Genomic DNA, 17,929 nt, shown 5'->3' on the forward strand with positions numbered 1-17,929 from the left:
CCAAAGAAACCAAAGCTCTTTATCCAATCTTATTTTAGAACAAAATAATGATTTTTACATGTTTTGTACTCTTTGACAGAGAATCTGTGAAACCAAAACATGCCCTGACAAATTGAACCTCTCCCGAGAAGCGTTCATAGTCAAACTCATTTATAATGTGTTATGTGGGAGATGCCAAGTTGTAACAGTTTAAGAGTCAACTACATGGAATGCACCAACAGATTTATGAACAACAGTAGCAGTTACTCACATGTTCATGGCAGCTAACTGCTCTTTATGAATTAGGTTTCCCTGTATAAATTAGAAAACTACAAAAAGTCAGAAATGGAAGAAACCTCCATTGTCTGTAAAAGTTCAAGTGAAAACACCTTTGCAGCACTTTTCTTAGACAATAGCATATTGCTCATATAAAAGGTCTCTTATCCTATAGAAGTCCTGGCAGAGGCAGCCTTCCAATCCAATACGCCCTGTTTCAGTCTGAAACAAAAGACATGTTTCAATTTATTATCTTTACATTAATAACAAACTCCTTTTATTACTAAAGTAATATTTTATTTATTACTAAAATAATATATATTATTTTATCATATTATTTTCCAAGAGATTAAAACACAGAACACTTACCCTGCGGACAGCCACCAGGTTGTTACACACAAGCACTCCTCCAACAAATTCAGCTTGTATGCCTTCCCGCAAGAGAACCTGCTTGAAGTCAGACAGTCTTGGCTCATTCATAAACACAGACTGATGCCCAAGAACCTACAAAACAACACATACAATTTTACTGCTTCCATTTGACACCTTCCATTTTCCCAAAGATCTCATTATTGCATTGGCAGCAGTGTGGCCAAGACTACAGGACTCTAAATTGGTTCTATTTCTGTTCACCCGCAGCAATACATCTTGAGGACAGAAACGCCTTAGAAGTTACCCAACACAAAAAGCAAAAGGTTTTTCTTTGCTCACATATTGAAGACAAACAGAAAGCTACAATGGAGATCCCTCTTCCAAAGCATGCTATGCCAGGGACCAAGCTCTGGTGAGCTGTACTGCTGATCAGTACAGGGTGCTATGATGGTTGCCATGAGTCTGAACAGAATTTAGAGTTGTCTGCACAATTCTCTAGCTCCCAGAACAGACTACATTTAGGACTGTGAAGCAGAGAATCTTAAAAAGCATTTCTAGGATTAAAAGGTACTGGAAAAATTCAACAGAAAGATAAAATAGTTATCTCCTAAAATGCAATGTAGTTTAAGAGCTACGGTAAATTTATAGAAAAGATAAATTTAATAAACTCTCAAATCACTACTATAGAAGCAGATGTATGAATGTTGAAGATCTGTATCTCGAGTATATGAAGTACCTTCCATAGCACCAACAAAATGTAATAAAATCCTGAAATTACTAACACCAACTGATTTCTCTATCTGCATGTACTAATTACAGATATGACACACACTAATTATAATCTTATTTCATAAATATATGGCACTGTTAATGGATGTAAAAGATCATCCTCACTGAAAAGCATAAAAGCTGAACAAAGAACAGCACCAGGTTTAACAAACAGAAACCCAAAAACCCAGTTTTACTTAGGCTTTCATTTGAGTAAGATCACAGTATCAACCTCTAAGCACTAGAAAGACAAATGAATACAAAGGTCTTCATAAAAGAAAACCAGAGCAGCATCATTTCTGTACCTCATGAGGTGGCAGAGGTTCCAAAGTAGGAATGATTTCGCTCTCCTCACACATCTCCTTGTCATCATCACCAAAGAGGCTTTTCATGGCCTTTTGTTGTGCAATCACACTCGAGTCTGAAGAAGGCACATCCACTTGCATTTCTAAGTCTTCATCTTCCCTCAACTCTCCCTCTTCCAAAATAACTCCAGTATCCACCTTTGAAACCCTCATGTCCAGAACACCATCTATCCAAGCCAACTCGGCATCCTTGGCTTTACAGAACTGAAGAGAGCTGACAAGAGAATCTTTCAACCTGACCTGGGTTGCACAAAAATAAAAGTACTGTTAGTTTCATGGAAAATACAGAGGTCTTACTTCATGCTTTAAAGATTAGCAAGTTTCTCTTCACCATCTTTCCAGGTGGTTTGATTCATGCACTCTTGTGGAGAGAAAGGATGGAACTGGTATCACCAAGACAAGATACTTTAAAATTTAATATATGTAACACTCATATCACAACTTTAAAAAGCAGCAGAGATCAACACCTTTCTCATCTTGGCTAAAATTAAAAAAGAACCTATAGAACTGCAAACTTGACTTAAATTTACAGCAAGAACAATAATTTATTTTTAAAACCTGAAACTTTTTTTACAGCCAAGTTGTTCCCCAGTTGGTCCTAGCAAATTCAGAGGATGTTTTTATAGACACATTTAGGTTACTGATAAATAGTTCAAAATTTCAACCCTTCAAGAAATTATAATTATTATTTTATTATAAGAAAGGATGTTGTAAATATGAGACTTTTAAATGCCCTTACCCTGATTCCTCTGGTGGACACTGGGACTTTAATCCTTTAAATAAAGCCCTACTCTTAAGAGATTGTTATCCAAGGTCCATGATTCCCATAGTGCAATCAAGGCTGCAACCATGTGAAAGAACCACCAGCTACCCACCCATGTGCAGCACAGCCCACTCAAAGACACTGTGACACTGACACTTCACTCACATCCATTATTTTCAAATTCAACATCACCACTGCACTTCTCCTGGGTAATAACTTACACACTAGCAACTCTCATAGCCTTAAAAAACAAACAAAAAAATCCCAACAACCAACAAACCACAAGCAGAAAACACACTGTTTTAAGGCTGCCAAAACTAGATGATTTATAACAACTGGAACTTTCTACTTTCTAGAGGATAACAGATTTTTCTCTGGAAAGAAACAGAAGTACCTCTTTCAACAATTCTACCAATGTTTTTCTATTAACTTTAAAAGAACAAAGGAATAAAGGACAACTGCAAAAAAATGTTCGCGAGAGACCTCCCACTAAACAACTTCAAAAATTAAATTACGAACATACACAATTTTCACATAATTCACACAAACTATTGCAGCTTTCTTATTTAGAACTTAATATATTGCATTTAATTTTCATGCCTAACACACAGTAATACATTATCATAACTTTAGTTTCCAATAATCATCATATTAAGTTTTTTGGGGGAATAGGTATCTTATTTGTTTTTATCATTAACTTGCTCCTAATTTTACATGTTCACTCTTAGGTACTATTTAAGTATGCAGCATTTTTTTATTCTAGCTCTTTAAGGCTCCATTTGAGATTCTAAAGAGAATCCTCAATTGCAGCTGGTATACAATGGTATTCTAAATATAGGCATTATAAATTTGTACATACTTCAATAAAGCAAACTGATGCCCCTGTGAACACAAATGTTGTCTTTTGCACTTCAGGTAAAAACACACTGATATCACATTCAAGCTTTCAAACACTTATGAATAATAAGCCTCAGGAGAATGAAAGGAAGAAATGAAAGGAAGAAAAACACAACTAATGCCTTGATCACACAAAGCTAAATGAACTCACAGGTGGTACCACCTCTCCTCTCCCAAAAAACAGAGGGCAAATTACATTCTGCTCATACAGCTCTACTACAGTCCACAGTAGTTACACAACTGAAAATTCCACTACCTTACCTGGTAAATGTGAGTTTCACTTGTAGCATCTACAGTTTCATGAAGTTTGGGCATGTAAACTTTAATATCTTTTCCACCAAAAGCTCTACAACATTCTGCAAGGTCCTGACTGGCCTCAGGTGGTCCATGGACAATCACCAGCTGTCTTGGTTTCATTTGGTTAATAATTTTTTTAATTGAGTCCCCATCTGAACGTCCTTCATAGTCAATGTATGTAACTCTGGCTCTAGTTTGAATAAAAAACCCAGCAATAATATGTTTTAGTTTAAAAGAATAAAACTTTGAGTGCTCCAAAACACTTTAAGATATTTTTAAATTATTATACATCAACAAAAGCTGTCAGCACAAGGTATATTAGGGATCTGTAGAATACAGTTGTCAAATATTAGCATGTGTGTATTTAACACTACATTCACAAAATTAACTTATGTACTTATCCAAAAAATAAATTCTCCATGAAATAAGCATATTTGAATATGTTATCCTTTCAACAAAACATACTTAATATCTGTGCTAATGTACTATTATATAATTTCTTATATCTTTTCCAGTTGTCTCCATAAGACAGGAAATACACCAATTTTTTTTAAGAGTGGGGAACCATGTCTCTTCTGTGCTCCCAGAAAGACTAGTAAAATACAACTTAGGTTGGGGGAAAAAAATAAACAAAAATCAAGTCCCTTCCCCCTTTCTTAAATCCAAGCTAGCCTTTTACCCAATTTGCACTGTACCCATGCCAGTGCTCTAGGATTGAGAAGAACAAAGTCACTCACTTAATTTCCATGGATTCTGTTGCAGAAATACATTTGGTAGGAACATCTGATAAATCCTGGTCCATAGGCTCCTCTCCATTTGTCAAACCAGACTCTAATTTGCTTTTTTCTTCTTCTGTTGCTTGAAGCTCTGGAACTAGAAAATCCTCAGGTCTAAAGAATGAAAGGTATTTTGCTTTTTAGAGTAAAACCAAAGCACTACCTAATATAAAAACAAACAGTGCTGATTATTACTACTAATATTTTTTGTAACTGTTATTGCCAGCAATTTTACTACACCTGCCAAATATTTCCATACTTGAACAGAGCTGATTTGGAAAAGATGACCTTCCCATCTTAAAAAAGAACTTGAGTAACTTAGGAAATACTAGCAAATTGAGGATTTCTAGCAAGTATTCCTTATGCAAAGCCACCAAATTCAGTGAATTTTGTTAGGATGGACATTGTTTTCTCACATCACAAATTTAACATTAAGTTAAATTTAAAGCAGAAAAAGTCAGGTTAAAAGAATTTAAAATCTTCTATCTCAAAAGATTAAAAAAAAAAAAACCTGGAGTGAAAAGGTCAAGGATCAGCACTCTGCAGCTTCAATCCTTATCATAAGCTTTGTCTAATACTTAACAGTTTGAAGAGCATATAGCAATGCTGCAAAAGAGACAAAATGGTGAATTTAATTCCTCCTAGTTTTTGATTATTTCATAGCTACTATGTTAGTATACATTACCACCACATACTTGATAATTTCACCATATTCATCCCATTTAATTCTTTCTTCAGGAGCTGGAAACATTGGGTAAGATTTTTTTGCCTGTTTGAAGAAGCTTCCTTTCCGGCTACCTTCACCTTTCATCATCAAATCATGTTTGGTCTTATGTAAAGTTGGCTGATCAATATCCTCTTCAGCATCACTCTCATCACTGGAATCAATATCTGCCCTGAAATGACATTCCAAAAACACCTAGCACTTCTTTTTGTTCTTCAGGTTTCATATTACATAAACACACTGACTAGAAAATAACAGTTGACATAACACTAACCAAGGCCAAGGGCAGTTTACGTATTTGAGAAAGAGCTCACAGTCAAATGGCAGATGAAACTGGGTCTATCAGGACAACAGATTAAAGACAGCCACTCCTGACTCCTCAGGGCCCTCAGACAAGGCTACTGAAACTCTAACTCTCATTTAGGCCTGACAAGAGTTGGAGGAGCAGAATAATCACACAGAAATCTCAACTCTGACCATAACACCAGAATGAGCAAACATACTTACTCTTTAGACTGCTCTAACTTCTTAGCTGCCTCTTTCTTTAGTTTTTCCTTTTCTAGGTATTCTTCAAGTTCTTTTCCTTCCAACTTGACACGTTTTCTCAACTGCAGATGGAATTAAAATGAATGTTATTGTGAGTAGCTGACACAACTTTAATACTTGTCCTATATGCTGCTGACAAGAATATTTGTCCTTGGGCACCAAGGGCAAGTATAAATTGTATGTCACATACAAAACAAGACTATAGCAAAAATGTGGTACCTTGGCATCATGATAGTGTCAATTTGTACAGTCTACTTTAAATTAAAGCATTTCTAAAAATATTAAAATCAATTAAGCTTTCCAAAAATAAGTGAAGGCAAATAATCTTAGATGAGCAGTGTTTTTTTAGTTTTTCTATCATTAACATCAAACCAGAAGAACCTACAAAAGTCATACTAACTGGCAAAATAATGGTAGATTTTGTTTCTTGTTTTCTGAGTACAGCTCACTCTGAATAAATTGAATTCTAGTAATAATCTAATACTATAATTCAATTATTTCCATCCAAATAAAGCTGCATCATCAGTATTGAAATTTTCACTGCAACCACAGGGGACTTCCATAAATTAACAACGTGCACCAGAAGGAAGTAGACACAGGTGTAGAGATTATTAAAAACAATTTGAAAGCATGAATAGCAATTAATTATCTCCTAATTTCCAGCATTTGCTTATCCTTCTAATCCTGTTGGGATATATTATATTAATTTGACTTGATTCTCCTCTCACCCAAACCGGGAGAATTTTCCAGCAAGACTAACCCATCATATGTGGTAATCTGTACAGCAGCTGCAAGCAGACTTTTTTCTATTATAATAGAAACACAAAGGAACAAGTTGTCTAAGAATAAATATTTAAAAGGAGCTTCATGCTCAGCTCTATTAATTTTGCCATGCCGTGAAAAAGCATTTTGCAGTTCTCAGTAGGAGACCTATTTTTATGTAAATTTAGCCACAATCTGATAAATATGCAACATACTGATTTCAGGTTTCTCACCACCACTAGAAGCATTTCCAGAAGATCAAAAGGGAAATTATGTTCAGTTTTGCCCACAGGACTCCAGATGGCCCACAGTAAAAACCTGGAGTAATAGAAACAACTCTTACCTCAATATCTATAACTTTTTCAGAAGGATTATCAATCAGGAATCGTGCTAATGTTCCAGGTGTAGTGCGATAAGTTAAAATTATGGAGTTTTTGGAATCCTGGCACCACTGAATGAAAAGATCTCTAGAAAACCCACACTCCAAGTCAGGCTGACTTGCAAGAACAACTTTTGGACTAGGCACTCGAGCCAGATCAGACAGACTGTGACATAAGGAGAGATGGCGGAACTGAAAAGGGTTGTTTCTCTTGTCTTCAAAGCACCTCATCAACTTGTCACTCATCCATTCAACCTAAAATACATATCAGAGAAAGTTATCTACACAAATACAAGTTGTTCAACAGTACAAGCTTCATATGAAGTACAGGATGCAATATGCCCATGATTACTTCAGTATTTCCCAGCAGGTGAAGAAATAATGTTGAGCATAACCAACACTGAAACAAGTACTTTAAGTTCTCTTTTACAACTATAAACTATAATAACAAGTCTTATTGTAAAGCCAGAAATCAGTATCAAGAAACATGCCCACTGTCACAAGTGGACAGTGTGTTACTTGATCAAAAGAGCTGAGACACAAACATGCACTACAGAATAAGGACATTCCCCCAGTATTTGGCCATTTTTTACCATTAAAAAGAAAAGCTTTTGCATAAATGTTCCTTTACTCTTCATAACTGGATTTTAAAATCAAAACAAACCTGTGATTTAGAGAATTCCACTACATTATAGCTGACATTATTCAAAAGTGCAAGAGAGTAGACTCCTAATCCTGCATCTTTTGTTCTCCAGATCTGATCAAGAAGCTGAGCAAGTTCCAGAACTCTGCCTGCTGTATCCACGGCTATTAATACATTTCCATCACCTCGTAATGTCTCCAAAACATTAGCTAGGAAGAATTAAAACAAAACAAAAGCCTACTTATACTTTGAACCAAAGTTAGAAGGTTTGTGCTGTGGCTTGGAATTTTTTTTTGTTATACCAGACTAACAATCATATTCAAAAGTATACTGAACACAGAAACAAATGAAACTTCAAAAGAGATCCAAATCCACACTCTCACCAAAAACTAAAGGGAGCTGGAGTTTTCTCAGTAGCTCTGAAGATCTCTCTGCCTTGGTATTTCTTTCTTTTGTTTGTTTCTTTTTGGTTTTTTTAATTAAAAACCAACAGAAAATGGAGTTTAAAAAAGAAAGTGCTGAGGAAGGTAATTTAAAAATCCCTGAGGAGATTTAAGGATTCTGGATAAAATACACTGTTTTCAAATATAGTTCATTGTTGTTAGGAAAACATTTAACTCACAGGATCAGTATCATCAGAAAAGAGTAATTCAAAACTTGTTACATTTTAATAAGGGTTCTTAAGTTTAAATGCTAATGAATTTCTCATAGAAAAATAATTTATAGTGTCTAATAAATCACATTACTGATATTTTTGAAGCTGAAACAATACATACTCAGCAGCTGTTCATCCCTCTGCTTCCTCCTGGGTTGTACATAAGTAGCATTAAATGAATCTGTAATAAGCAATGAAGGCCTGCTCAACATTTCCAAGGAACATCCATTCAGATGGCTGTGGAAAAAAGGAAAAAATCTCACTTTTTTGCATTTCTATTTTACAAGAAAAAATAAAGCAGCTAGATTCCAGATATCTGCATGTACAGAAACCAAACTACTCAGCTGCTGAATGCTTCCTGCTTCAAATTTACAAATAAATAAAAAAGAATAAAGAAACCCAGAGCTAATGCTTGCTTCAAACTGATTAATCTGGATGCAAATGAAATTAGTGGTCTTATTAGAACTGGAAATGCACTTCTGCTTCCACACCTCTTTATCACCCACTAAATGATACACAGCTAACACAGCTAAGAACTATACATTACTATGTTGAACTTACATCTCCCTCTTGTGGTTGAAATCAACGGCATAAACAATTTCTTCCTCCCCATCCTTGACAATCTTCCAAATTGTGCCTCCTATCATGTGACCAGCTGGCAATGGTGTGATTGACAAACCATGTCCTTTGCCTACAAAGGTTTTCAGTATTTTAGGTAGATTACATATGAAAATCCATTATTCTGAACATGACATAGTAACTTTAAACAACTGAATACCCAAATTACTACTGTGAAAAAAATCAAATGAAGTATGAAAAACCAGTAAAATCTGTCCTTCCCGTCTAAGCAGTAAGTAATGTCAATATATTTTGCAATTCACTTTTATATTTCCTCCAGAAAAAAAAAAATAAAGCAAAGATCACTTCTTCCCTCCACCTCCCACTGATACTCAGAGCCACTGTAACTACGGACATAAACAACAGTAAATTATATAAAAAACATATCACAAGAAAGGAAGCACAATGATGAAAGCCAGGTTCTTCTCTGGGGCAACACTAAATGTTTACTGTATCACTCACTTTTGAGGTACCTAGGAACACTTATATAAATTACACAATCTGGAAGCTTTCCAGAATGACAAACACAAGTTAAACCATAGCAGAAAAGGTGCTGCAGTCAGGGATGAGAGAACTTTTCAGCACCTGATGCATTTTTCAAATGCACTGTTGCTCCCTTGTCATTGATACCAGCCCAAATGTTTGTCAGATTAAAACGAGACCACCCACAACCATTACTCACTGACTCTGCTTCATTAAATGCATGGTAATAATTAATAATTAAACATATATTATCTTCTTAAAAGCCTCCATCAAGTCTTTCCAAATCACCTCCATTAAATATAAAATAAGTTAGTTGTTTTAAACGGTTGTATGATAAAATTGCTCTTTAGATGTAAAAATTGCCAGGGCAGACATAGCCTTGCTACAACTGTCTCAAAAAGGGGCCAACAGTCTTTCAAGGACAACATCCTCTTTCTATTTTCCAAATAAGAAGGCAAGTATTTTGGCACACTATTCATGAACCTGTCAAATAGTGCACTTCAGAGACAAACTGCTGGTGGTCAGCCTGTATGTGTCTCTGTTCAAGAAGAGTTTTTATTTTATTCTGATCTTTGCATTCAACACGAGTGGAAAGCTGCTGATTGTCACAGGTGCCAGCAATACACTACCCTGCTTATGATCTGAGTCACTGAAGATCTCCCCATTAAACCATGCACATGCTGTAACTTCATCTCTGTAACCTGCTCTACAAAGCTTTCCCTTGTGTTATTGTTATGGAGAGTTCTGAGGTACCTGCTGCTAGAGGTAAGTAAACACTTTTAACAGACATCAGTAAATTCCAAGAGAAGTTACAAAAACACAAAAGAGAAACAAACATCTAAACATTGTTTGGCATGACCTCCCCCTCATTAAGTGAAAATTCTATCCATTTCTAGATACAATTGCAATTGACACAGACTGACATGAGGCTAAGGAATAAGCACTGCAAAACACACAGTATTTCAAAACTCATTCCCTTTAGCGGGGTTTCTTTAACTCTTAACTGCTCTGTTGCCTTTCACTAATAGTAATGTCTTGAGGCTTTGGTGACAACTTTACCTTTTAAGTTCACAATCTGAGAAAACTTCAGCTGTTGTATCTTATCAAAGGCTGCATCTACATCATCCAATGTAAAGAGTGTGAAATCTTCAGTATTATGGCGGGACTAAAACAAACAAAGAGGTACAGAGCATTCAAACACTCCACCATGTCAAAGATGTTGGGGATGAAAGCACCAACTCAAACATACCTGGTAGAGATCATACATAAACATCTGCCCCATTTTATACACAGGAATAGTGGCATAAATGGCACAATTCAATCCCATTTTTCCAACTGCATATGGAAGGGCACCAAGGTGTAGAGGATCAGGGTGGGAAAGAAGAACAGCATCAACCTGGTGTACATGCCTATAAAGAGAGGGCCAACAAAAGCCATTGAAAGGAGCTCTGCATGGTTGTGTCCATCTCCTGCTAGGGCTGTTTTTAGAAAACATACACAGTCTGAATGCTAAACAACGAATTGACAGTTTTCAAAATCATAATTAAAACTTACAGGTGTTTCCTAATGTTCAAGTACTTAAAAACACAAGTAACTTCAGAAAACATAACTTTTAAGATCTGAAGAAGTAAGTTTCACATCAAACTCCTGATGAGAAAAACCTTAGTATATAAGTGGACACCAGAAAGTAAATTAACTGAGGGACCAGGAATATTATCAGCACAGATGTGCCACAAATTGCTTATACACCCCAAAACAGACCACAACTTTTCTTCTGATGAGAGTGACCAAGTAACAGGACCAAAGACACAACAATCCTTAAACTGATAAAGATCAAATCAAAATATATTTCTTTAAATATAGAAAATATCAAACATATCATTTAAGTAGCACATCAGTTTGTGACATTTTATTAAAAACTTTTTTTTTTCCTTGCAAAGTGTTGCATAAAATTAGAACTCAGACTAAAACTCTTCTACATATCATAACTAAAAAACTTGAGGGCATAAAACACATGTAACAAATGAAAATACAAGCTGAACTGACAGCTTTTTGTTCCCTTGCATAGTAAGTGGGGCACACAGCCATTCTTCTCGAGGGCTGTTATGAAAAAGGGAATTTTATCTAATTGCTTCTTAGATAAGACACTTGAAAAATTTTATACATTATCCTCAGTACCTAACAATCCTCACTGAAAAGATTTCAAACACCACAAGTGTGTCAATGCTACAAAACTGTAACAAAAAGCGCAGTTCCTCTCCCAAATTTCCATGTTTCAGTCCCCATGCAACCAGCACAGCTCCTTGCTGTACACCTGAAGAAGTTCAGTATTTTGAAGAAGTTCACAGATTTTGGCTTGGAGGGTTTTTTTCCCTTTGCAGGGCTGGTGTCCTGACAGAAGGTGTTTTCCTGACAGTCTGTTCAAACTGAAACAAGACCCAAGAGTTGAAATGCTTTGTCTTCAGCCTACTTGCAGGAAGGCTTCCTTTCCTATTAAAAACTTAGCTAACTATTCCAAATTAGCTGAGAGTCAAGGTCAGTCTCCCCTAAACTGTGTCACATTTATGACAACAAAACAAATCATCCAAGCCAAAACAAAAACTGAATTTTTTGAAGTTAGAGAATTACAGTTAAGAGACACAACTCACTGGACTGACAAGAAAAAAAATCCCAAGTTTTTGCATGAAATGTTTCAGCAGTGTGAGTCCCTTCACGTGAAATATACACAAAACAAAACAAATTAACAATTCTGCATTTAGCAACACCATACATTATACCACTGCATGGAATTTTGAAAACTTTCAAGACAGACCAAACCCTATTTTAAAATTAGGTGTATGAACTGAACTACTTACTTCCTCAGAGAATCAATAATATCCATAGAAAAGTTTTCATCCCAGCCACAGTCCAAAAGAAAACGAAACTCATCTACTTGCAAAAGATAGCAGAGGGCAGATTCCTCCTGCACCCCCGAGAGCGTAGTCAACTTGATAATCGATGTCATTTTCCTCTCCAAGTGTTTAATCTCCAAAAGAACTAATCTGAATGGGGGACAAAATGTTTCGTTGACTGACACAAAGAAAAATCCCATTTACTGAGATCTAGCTTCACATATTCCTAAAAATACGCAGGCTAAGGGTGTTAATACTGTTCAATACAGCTGCTCGATACCAATTAAGTCTCAGATATTAACATTCTACTCTTGCAGGTCTTATCAGAAAGAGGTGCGGTTAATTTTCCACAAAATACATTAAGAATAATTTTTTTAAGAATCCCTAGGAGCAGCGCAGTTAACAGCAGCTCCACGGAGCTGGATGGGGGCACCCAGAGAAGGCACATCCAGGGCCGCGACCCCTCAAACCCAGGGCCCGCCCGACCAGGGCAGAGCGCGGGGCGGGCCGGGGGCTCCGGGCTCCAGCGCCCCACCGGGCCCGGGCCTGGCGCCCCAGCCTGGCCTCTCGCCGGGCGGGGACGGGGTCACGGGGGCGAACCCTGCGCCCACTCCAGTCCGAGACGAGGAGAACAAGGGGAAGAGGAGGATGATGTGAAAGAGCCGATACCTGCGCCCTCAACCACCCCCAGCCCGCGCCGCGCTCGCCGCCATCTTGCGGGAGGCGGCGAGGAGGGGCAGCCGGCGGAAGCGGAGCGGGCGGCACCACCGCGAGCCCGCCGGGGGGAGGGCGCTCCTCCCCCGCCGCTGCGCCGCCCGTGGTCTCGGCCGGCCCGCCCGTTCCCGGTGCCCTTGGCGCGGCCGCTGCGGGGCCCGGTGCTGGCGGAGCGGCGGTAATGGCGGGGCCGGGAGCGGGGCCGGGAGCGGGGCCGGTCGGACCTCCCTGGGAGCGCCTTCCCCTGTCTCCTACCCCTGTCCCCTACCCCTTCGGCCGGGGCACGGCGGCGGGCGGGAGCGCCCCTCGGCGCTGTTGCTGCTGGAGGGGCGGTCGGGTCCCGGGCGGCTCAGCCGGGGGTGCTGCGGCCGTGTCCCGTGCCAGCGGCCGGGCCCGGGGGTCCCGCGGGGGCTGCCTGACAGACTGCGCTGTATCGCGTGTGAGCCCCTGGTCTGGAAGGCTTTGGTTGGGTTGGAAAGGATTGCTGGGCCTCGTTAGTGCGGAGAAGAGAAGAATGCGGGGGGGTCTCGTCAATGCCTGTAAATACCTCAAAGGCGGGTGGCAGACTCTCCATTGGTGCCCACCAACGGGACAAGGAGCAGTGCCCGTAAACTAAAACACAAGTTCGGCCTCAAGATGAGGAAAGACTCCTATAAATTGGGGGTGACAGAGCACTGCAACAGCTCTGTCGTGGAGTCTCCCTCTCTGGAGACATTCAAAAACCACCTGGATGTGTTCCTGTGTTATCTGATGCATGATCCTGCCTTGGCAGGGAGGTTTGACTGGATGATCTCAAGAAGTCCATCCCAGCGGTCATAATTCTATCATTCTGTGATTTTAGAAATGTTCTTCCTTATTTCAGAAATGTCCTTTCTCATCTGTCACCTCCCCACTAAATATACAACTTGTCTTTGGGACTTGACACAGATAATAAAGTGTCCTTCTACAGGAGTTTAGGCTATGGAAGTGTTCCTAATGTTTTACAGAGCAACATACTTCTGTAGAGTTGCTTTAATGAGTAAATTAAAGAGATGTTCTATTTCTGTCCTGTTTTAAGATGAAATCCTTTTTCCCAGGGTCAACAGTTAGGATTATTTCTAAAAAACTCAGGTATGGGTTTGAGAGCAGCATGTGTCTCCTAGGGAGTGTTTGATAGCCCTCACGTGTATTATGTCATTGCACAATCCTAATAAGTGAGAGTAAAGGTGCCAAGCATGCAACAGTTTCCAAGTGCAGATTTATTAGTACCTCTTACCTTTTATGCTTTTCTTTCCAGCAGTCATGGTGAATTTCGCCCAAGCCGTGCGTGAACACTGGGTTCACATCCTGGTTCCCTTAGGATTTGTGATTGGATGCTATTTGGACAGATGGAATGATGAAAGATTGTCTGCCTTCAGAAACAAGAGCTTATTATATAAAAGGTCTGCTTTATGATGCCTCTTCTATACACATATAGTTATTTTTCAAAGTGCTTCTCAGTTCTTTTTTAGTTGTGAATGTAACCAAAAAAGGGGAAGAAAGGCCTAAAAAATATCAAGCATTCATGAAGTGTTCTATGTCAGTAATACCTTCTGAAAATGGAATCTTTAGGAGCTATCTTCATGAAAGAAAGGGTCATTAGCTACTGTCAAGTTCTTGGTCATGAAATACGGAAGCTATTATTTTGACTATAACTTCACCAGGAAACACGGTGCTTGAGTTTTAATTTTCCCTCTTAAATTTAAAATTATCACAGTGCTTCTTAACCAAATACTTCTCATAAATGCATGGTACTTAAAAATAATTACCAAGTTCTTGAAATTTAACATACATGCTGCTATATCTTCACTGAATGATGTGATTATATGCACTGATCAGTTTGGGTTTCCTGGCTCTGACTCCTCAGGGAGTATTTACATCAGAGAACTTCAGGCATTGACTCATCTGTGTCAGTTCTAATTCTGTATTAGATCATCAGGTTAACAAAAGAAGAGGGGGAAAAAATCATGTTGCATAAACACTGATAGTAGGAGTGCTGTCAGTTTGCCAGTGGATTTTTCTTCCAACTCTGGCCTCACCTAAATTAATTTTGAGTAAGAAAGAAAGCTTTTGACATAATCTACCCCACGGGTACATTAGCACTTACCTTAATGTATTTGTTAGTGAAGTTGGGCTGCTGTGTCAGCATCTTGTAAAAATCCCTTCTTCTTACACACCTCTCCACTAAAGCAATGAATTATTATATTTAAAAGAAGTAGAATTTTTCATTTTGGATCCAATTAAAAGTCTGTTAACTCCTTAGAAGTCAGCTGTTCTGTGCTTCCATTTAAATGAATGGGAATTCAGAGGACTCAATCCCTTGAAGCTTTTGAAAGAAACAAGGCAGTTTATCAGTATGGAAAGATTTTTAACTGACTGCAATTGCGAGGAAAGTTAAATTTTTACATAAATCTCAGAATGAAGGTATTGTTGAATATAAACTAATACAAATAAGTACATTTATTAATAATTATTCTAGAAAGAAAGATACTAATTTTAGTCTCTTCCCTCTTGGTTTTTGTTTTCTTTTGTACAGGGAGTTGAAGCCTGGTGAAGAAGCAACATGGAGATAAAAGCTGATGATGAAAAGGAAGACATTTTTGTTTGATTCATCATCTTACCTTACATATTGAAAGAACAGGAATATGGATTTTACCCTGAGAGGATACTACAGTAAAGGACATCTGCAATTCATCAGTGCTAGTTTAATTTCTGGTGTTACTTTTTGAAGTTGATTTAATTACATGACTGATATGTGTTCAGGAATTCCATTAGTCCATAAGCATTGAGAAAATTTTCTTTCCTGCTCTGGATGGGAGAGGAAGAACTATAGAATAAACTATGCAAAAATCATTTATGTTGTTATTGTTGTGTATGGTGTGGAGTCCACGTGTTTATAGCTATTTCATTCCACAAACCCAGAGTGTGCTGACAGCTGCTGACCCTGCTTACGTTTCTTCCTGGCTTTCCTCTGTAGGCTTCTTTGGAGCGGTGGTTAAGCAGTTACTGCGGCTTGGGAGCGGGCCGGGAGGGTGTGAGGGGCTGCTGAGCACACGGCAGGAGCGGGCGGGGCCGGGGGGGGAGAAGCGGTAAGGGGGCGGTGCGGTGCCGGTGCGGGCTCTCCGGGGGAGCAGCGGTCCCGGCCCGGTGCGGTACCGGAGCGGTGCCGGTGCGGTGCTGGTGCCGGTGCGGGCTCTCCGGCGGAGCAGCGGTGCAGTACCGGAGCGGTACCGGAGCGGTCCCGGTGAGGGCTCTCCGGCGGAGCGGCGGTGCAGTACCGGAGCGGTCCCGGTGCGGGGCTCTCCGGCGGAGCGGCGGTCCCGGTACCGGAGCGGTCCCGGTGCGGGCTCTCCGGCGGAGCGGCGGTGCAGTACCGGTGCAGTACCGGAGCCGTGCCGGCCCGGTGCCGGTGCCGGCTCTCCGGCGGAGCGGCGGTGCAGTACCGGTGCAGTACCGGTGCAGTACCGGCCCGGTCCCGGTGCGGGCTCTCCGGCGGAGCGGCGGTGCAGTACCGGTGCGGTCCCGGTCCCGGTGCGGGCTCTCCGGCGGAGCGGCGGTGCAGTACCGGTGCAGTACCGGTGCAGTACCGGCCCGGTGCCGGTGCGGGCTCTCCGGCGGAGCGGCGGGCGGGCGGCGCGTGTCGCTGCCTGCGGGCGCGGCTGCCGCGCGGGAGCGCTCGCGGCCAGCGGCGGCTCAGCCCGCCGGCCTCCCCGCCGGCAGGGGGCGCCAGCGCAGCGGCCGGGCCGGGCGCAGCCAGCGGGGCCGGCCCGGCGCGGCCGGTCGGCGGCGGGCGCTGCGATTGGCCGGGCGGGTCACGTGGGGCGGGGGCTGCGCCGCCACAGTAAACATGGAGTCGATCTTCCACGAGCGGGTGAGTGCGGAGCGAGTCACGGAGCGCGGGAGCGCCGGGCGGGCCTCGCTGCCCGCCTGCCTTGGCTGTACCGCTGTCGGTTGTGCCGTCCGGGCCGCCGAGACGGGGGAGGTTCGCGAGCTGTCTGGAGGAGCTGCTGGGGCGGTGCCCGGGCCTCCCGTGGCCGCGCTGAGCGCGGGGCAGCCCCCGGGGTGCGCTCGGCCTGTGTCGGGCCTGGCCGCGCTGTCCCTCCCTGGCATCTCTCCGGCCTTTGGCAGTGGCTCGTTCTCTGCCTCGGGGGAGAGCCGGGGCCCTCGCGCGACGGTGCCTGTGCCTGTGGCCCGTCCCGGCTGGACGCTGCCAGCCCTGCAGGGAGAGGAGAGGAGAGCCAGGGCTGAGCCTCGGCGTCCGCTTTAGCACCGGGACTCTGTTCTGGGGACTGCAGGTACGGACTGCGGAGTGCGGGGAGTTGTGTAGGACGCAGCTACTTGTGTTCCTTGAGAGCGAGCTCGCGTGGCAGAGAAATGAGTACGAGGAGAAGCAGCGGCGGGCAGGGCTGTCCCTGGGCTCGCAGAGCCATCTCGTCACCGAGCCTGCCTTGGCTGTGGCTGTTAATGAGCATGGAGTGGGACAGCCGCTGGAGAAGTCACAGTTCCTGTAGTGTGCTTCTGTGTGCCAACAGTATTTCCTGTTTTGGAGCACAAATGCTGATGTGAAATGCTGTGATTTATCCAGCTTTGCAGATATGACCTGTTCCTGTTTTAATGCTGTTCAAATTGTAACTGGGTTTTTCTTGCACTTTGCCAGTGTCTCTTCTACTTTATTGTGTTAATACTAGTTCTGTTACTTTGTTTTGTTATGTAGGATTGGTTTCCTTAAGAAGTCGAGTATAATAGCTGTGTACCTGCCTTTAAAAAATTCCTGTTCTGAAATCCATAAAAACTGGGGAGTAGTTTTGGGTTTCAAAATTTGGCAAGTGTTGTGGTGTTAAGTAGCTGCTGTTCGAGGGTGAGTGTTGGGTTTCAGCCGTGATGGCCTCTGCTTCAGCGACCTTCAGTCTGGCTTTGAAAACAGTTTAACAAAATGTACTCTTTTCTTACATGGCATAGCTTATCACAGTATGAATTGACTTTTTATTACTAAAAAGTTTCCT

General features: G+C 41.3%; 4 protein-coding genes across 6 annotated transcripts in view; 2 read left to right on the top strand and 2 right to left on the bottom strand.

Moving 5' to 3' along the window:
• CPSF2 (cleavage and polyadenylation specific factor 2) lies at nt 1-14,296 on the bottom strand. Of its 2 annotated transcripts, none has more exons than XM_064423547.1 (15): nt 14,164-14,296; nt 12,159-12,344; nt 10,553-10,712; nt 10,363-10,468; nt 8,764-8,893; nt 8,324-8,439; nt 7,569-7,756; nt 6,869-7,159; nt 5,725-5,825; nt 5,189-5,389; nt 4,455-4,607; nt 3,682-3,907; nt 1,701-2,000; nt 625-759; nt 1-477 (listed from the first exon to the last, which is right to left on the bottom strand). In XM_064423547.1, the coding sequence occupies exons 2-15, from the start codon at nt 12,305-12,307 to the stop codon at nt 385-387; spliced, it is 2,349 nt and encodes a 782-aa protein (XP_064279617.1). In that variant the 5' UTR covers nt 12,308-12,344; nt 14,164-14,296; the 3' UTR covers nt 1-384. The 2 variants fall into 2 exon arrangements, with proteins under 2 accessions (XP_064279617.1, XP_064279616.1); XM_064423546.1 differs by lacking the exon at nt 14,164-14,296 and adding an exon at nt 12,864-12,989.
• On the bottom strand, nt 14,188-16,775 carry LOC135302010 (serine/arginine repetitive matrix protein 2-like). Its single transcript, XM_064422592.1, has 3 exons — nt 16,694-16,775; nt 15,870-16,585; nt 14,188-15,252 (listed from the first exon to the last, which is right to left on the bottom strand). Exons 1-2 carry the CDS (start codon nt 16,773-16,775, stop codon nt 15,930-15,932), a joined length of 738 nt encoding a protein of 245 aa, XP_064278662.1. The 3' UTR covers nt 14,188-15,252; nt 15,870-15,929.
• NDUFB1 (NADH:ubiquinone oxidoreductase subunit B1) lies at nt 14,190-15,779 on the top strand. Its single transcript, XM_064423548.1, has 2 exons — nt 14,190-14,329; nt 15,463-15,779. Exons 1-2 carry the CDS (start codon nt 14,190-14,192, stop codon nt 15,497-15,499), a joined length of 177 nt encoding a protein of 58 aa, XP_064279618.1. The 3' UTR covers nt 15,500-15,779.
• ATXN3 (ataxin 3) overlaps nt 16,725-17,929 on the top strand; it is a 15,430-nt gene continuing 14,225 nt past the window's right edge. The window contains exon 1 of one of the 2 annotated variants that reach the window (XM_064423549.1): nt 16,725-16,797. In XM_064423549.1, the coding sequence (XP_064279619.1) occupies nt 16,774-16,797 (24 nt within the window). In that variant the 5' untranslated portion in view covers nt 16,725-16,773. Of the gene's footprint in view, nt 16,798-17,112; nt 17,222-17,929 lie in introns of those variants that run through there. The other variant, XM_064423550.1, reaches the window with a different exon arrangement.

The sequence above is a fragment of the Passer domesticus genome, chromosome 6 (genome assembly GCF_036417665.1).
Source record: "Passer domesticus isolate bPasDom1 chromosome 6, bPasDom1.hap1, whole genome shotgun sequence".
Classification (NCBI taxonomy): domain Eukaryota; kingdom Metazoa; phylum Chordata; class Aves; order Passeriformes; family Passeridae; genus Passer; species Passer domesticus.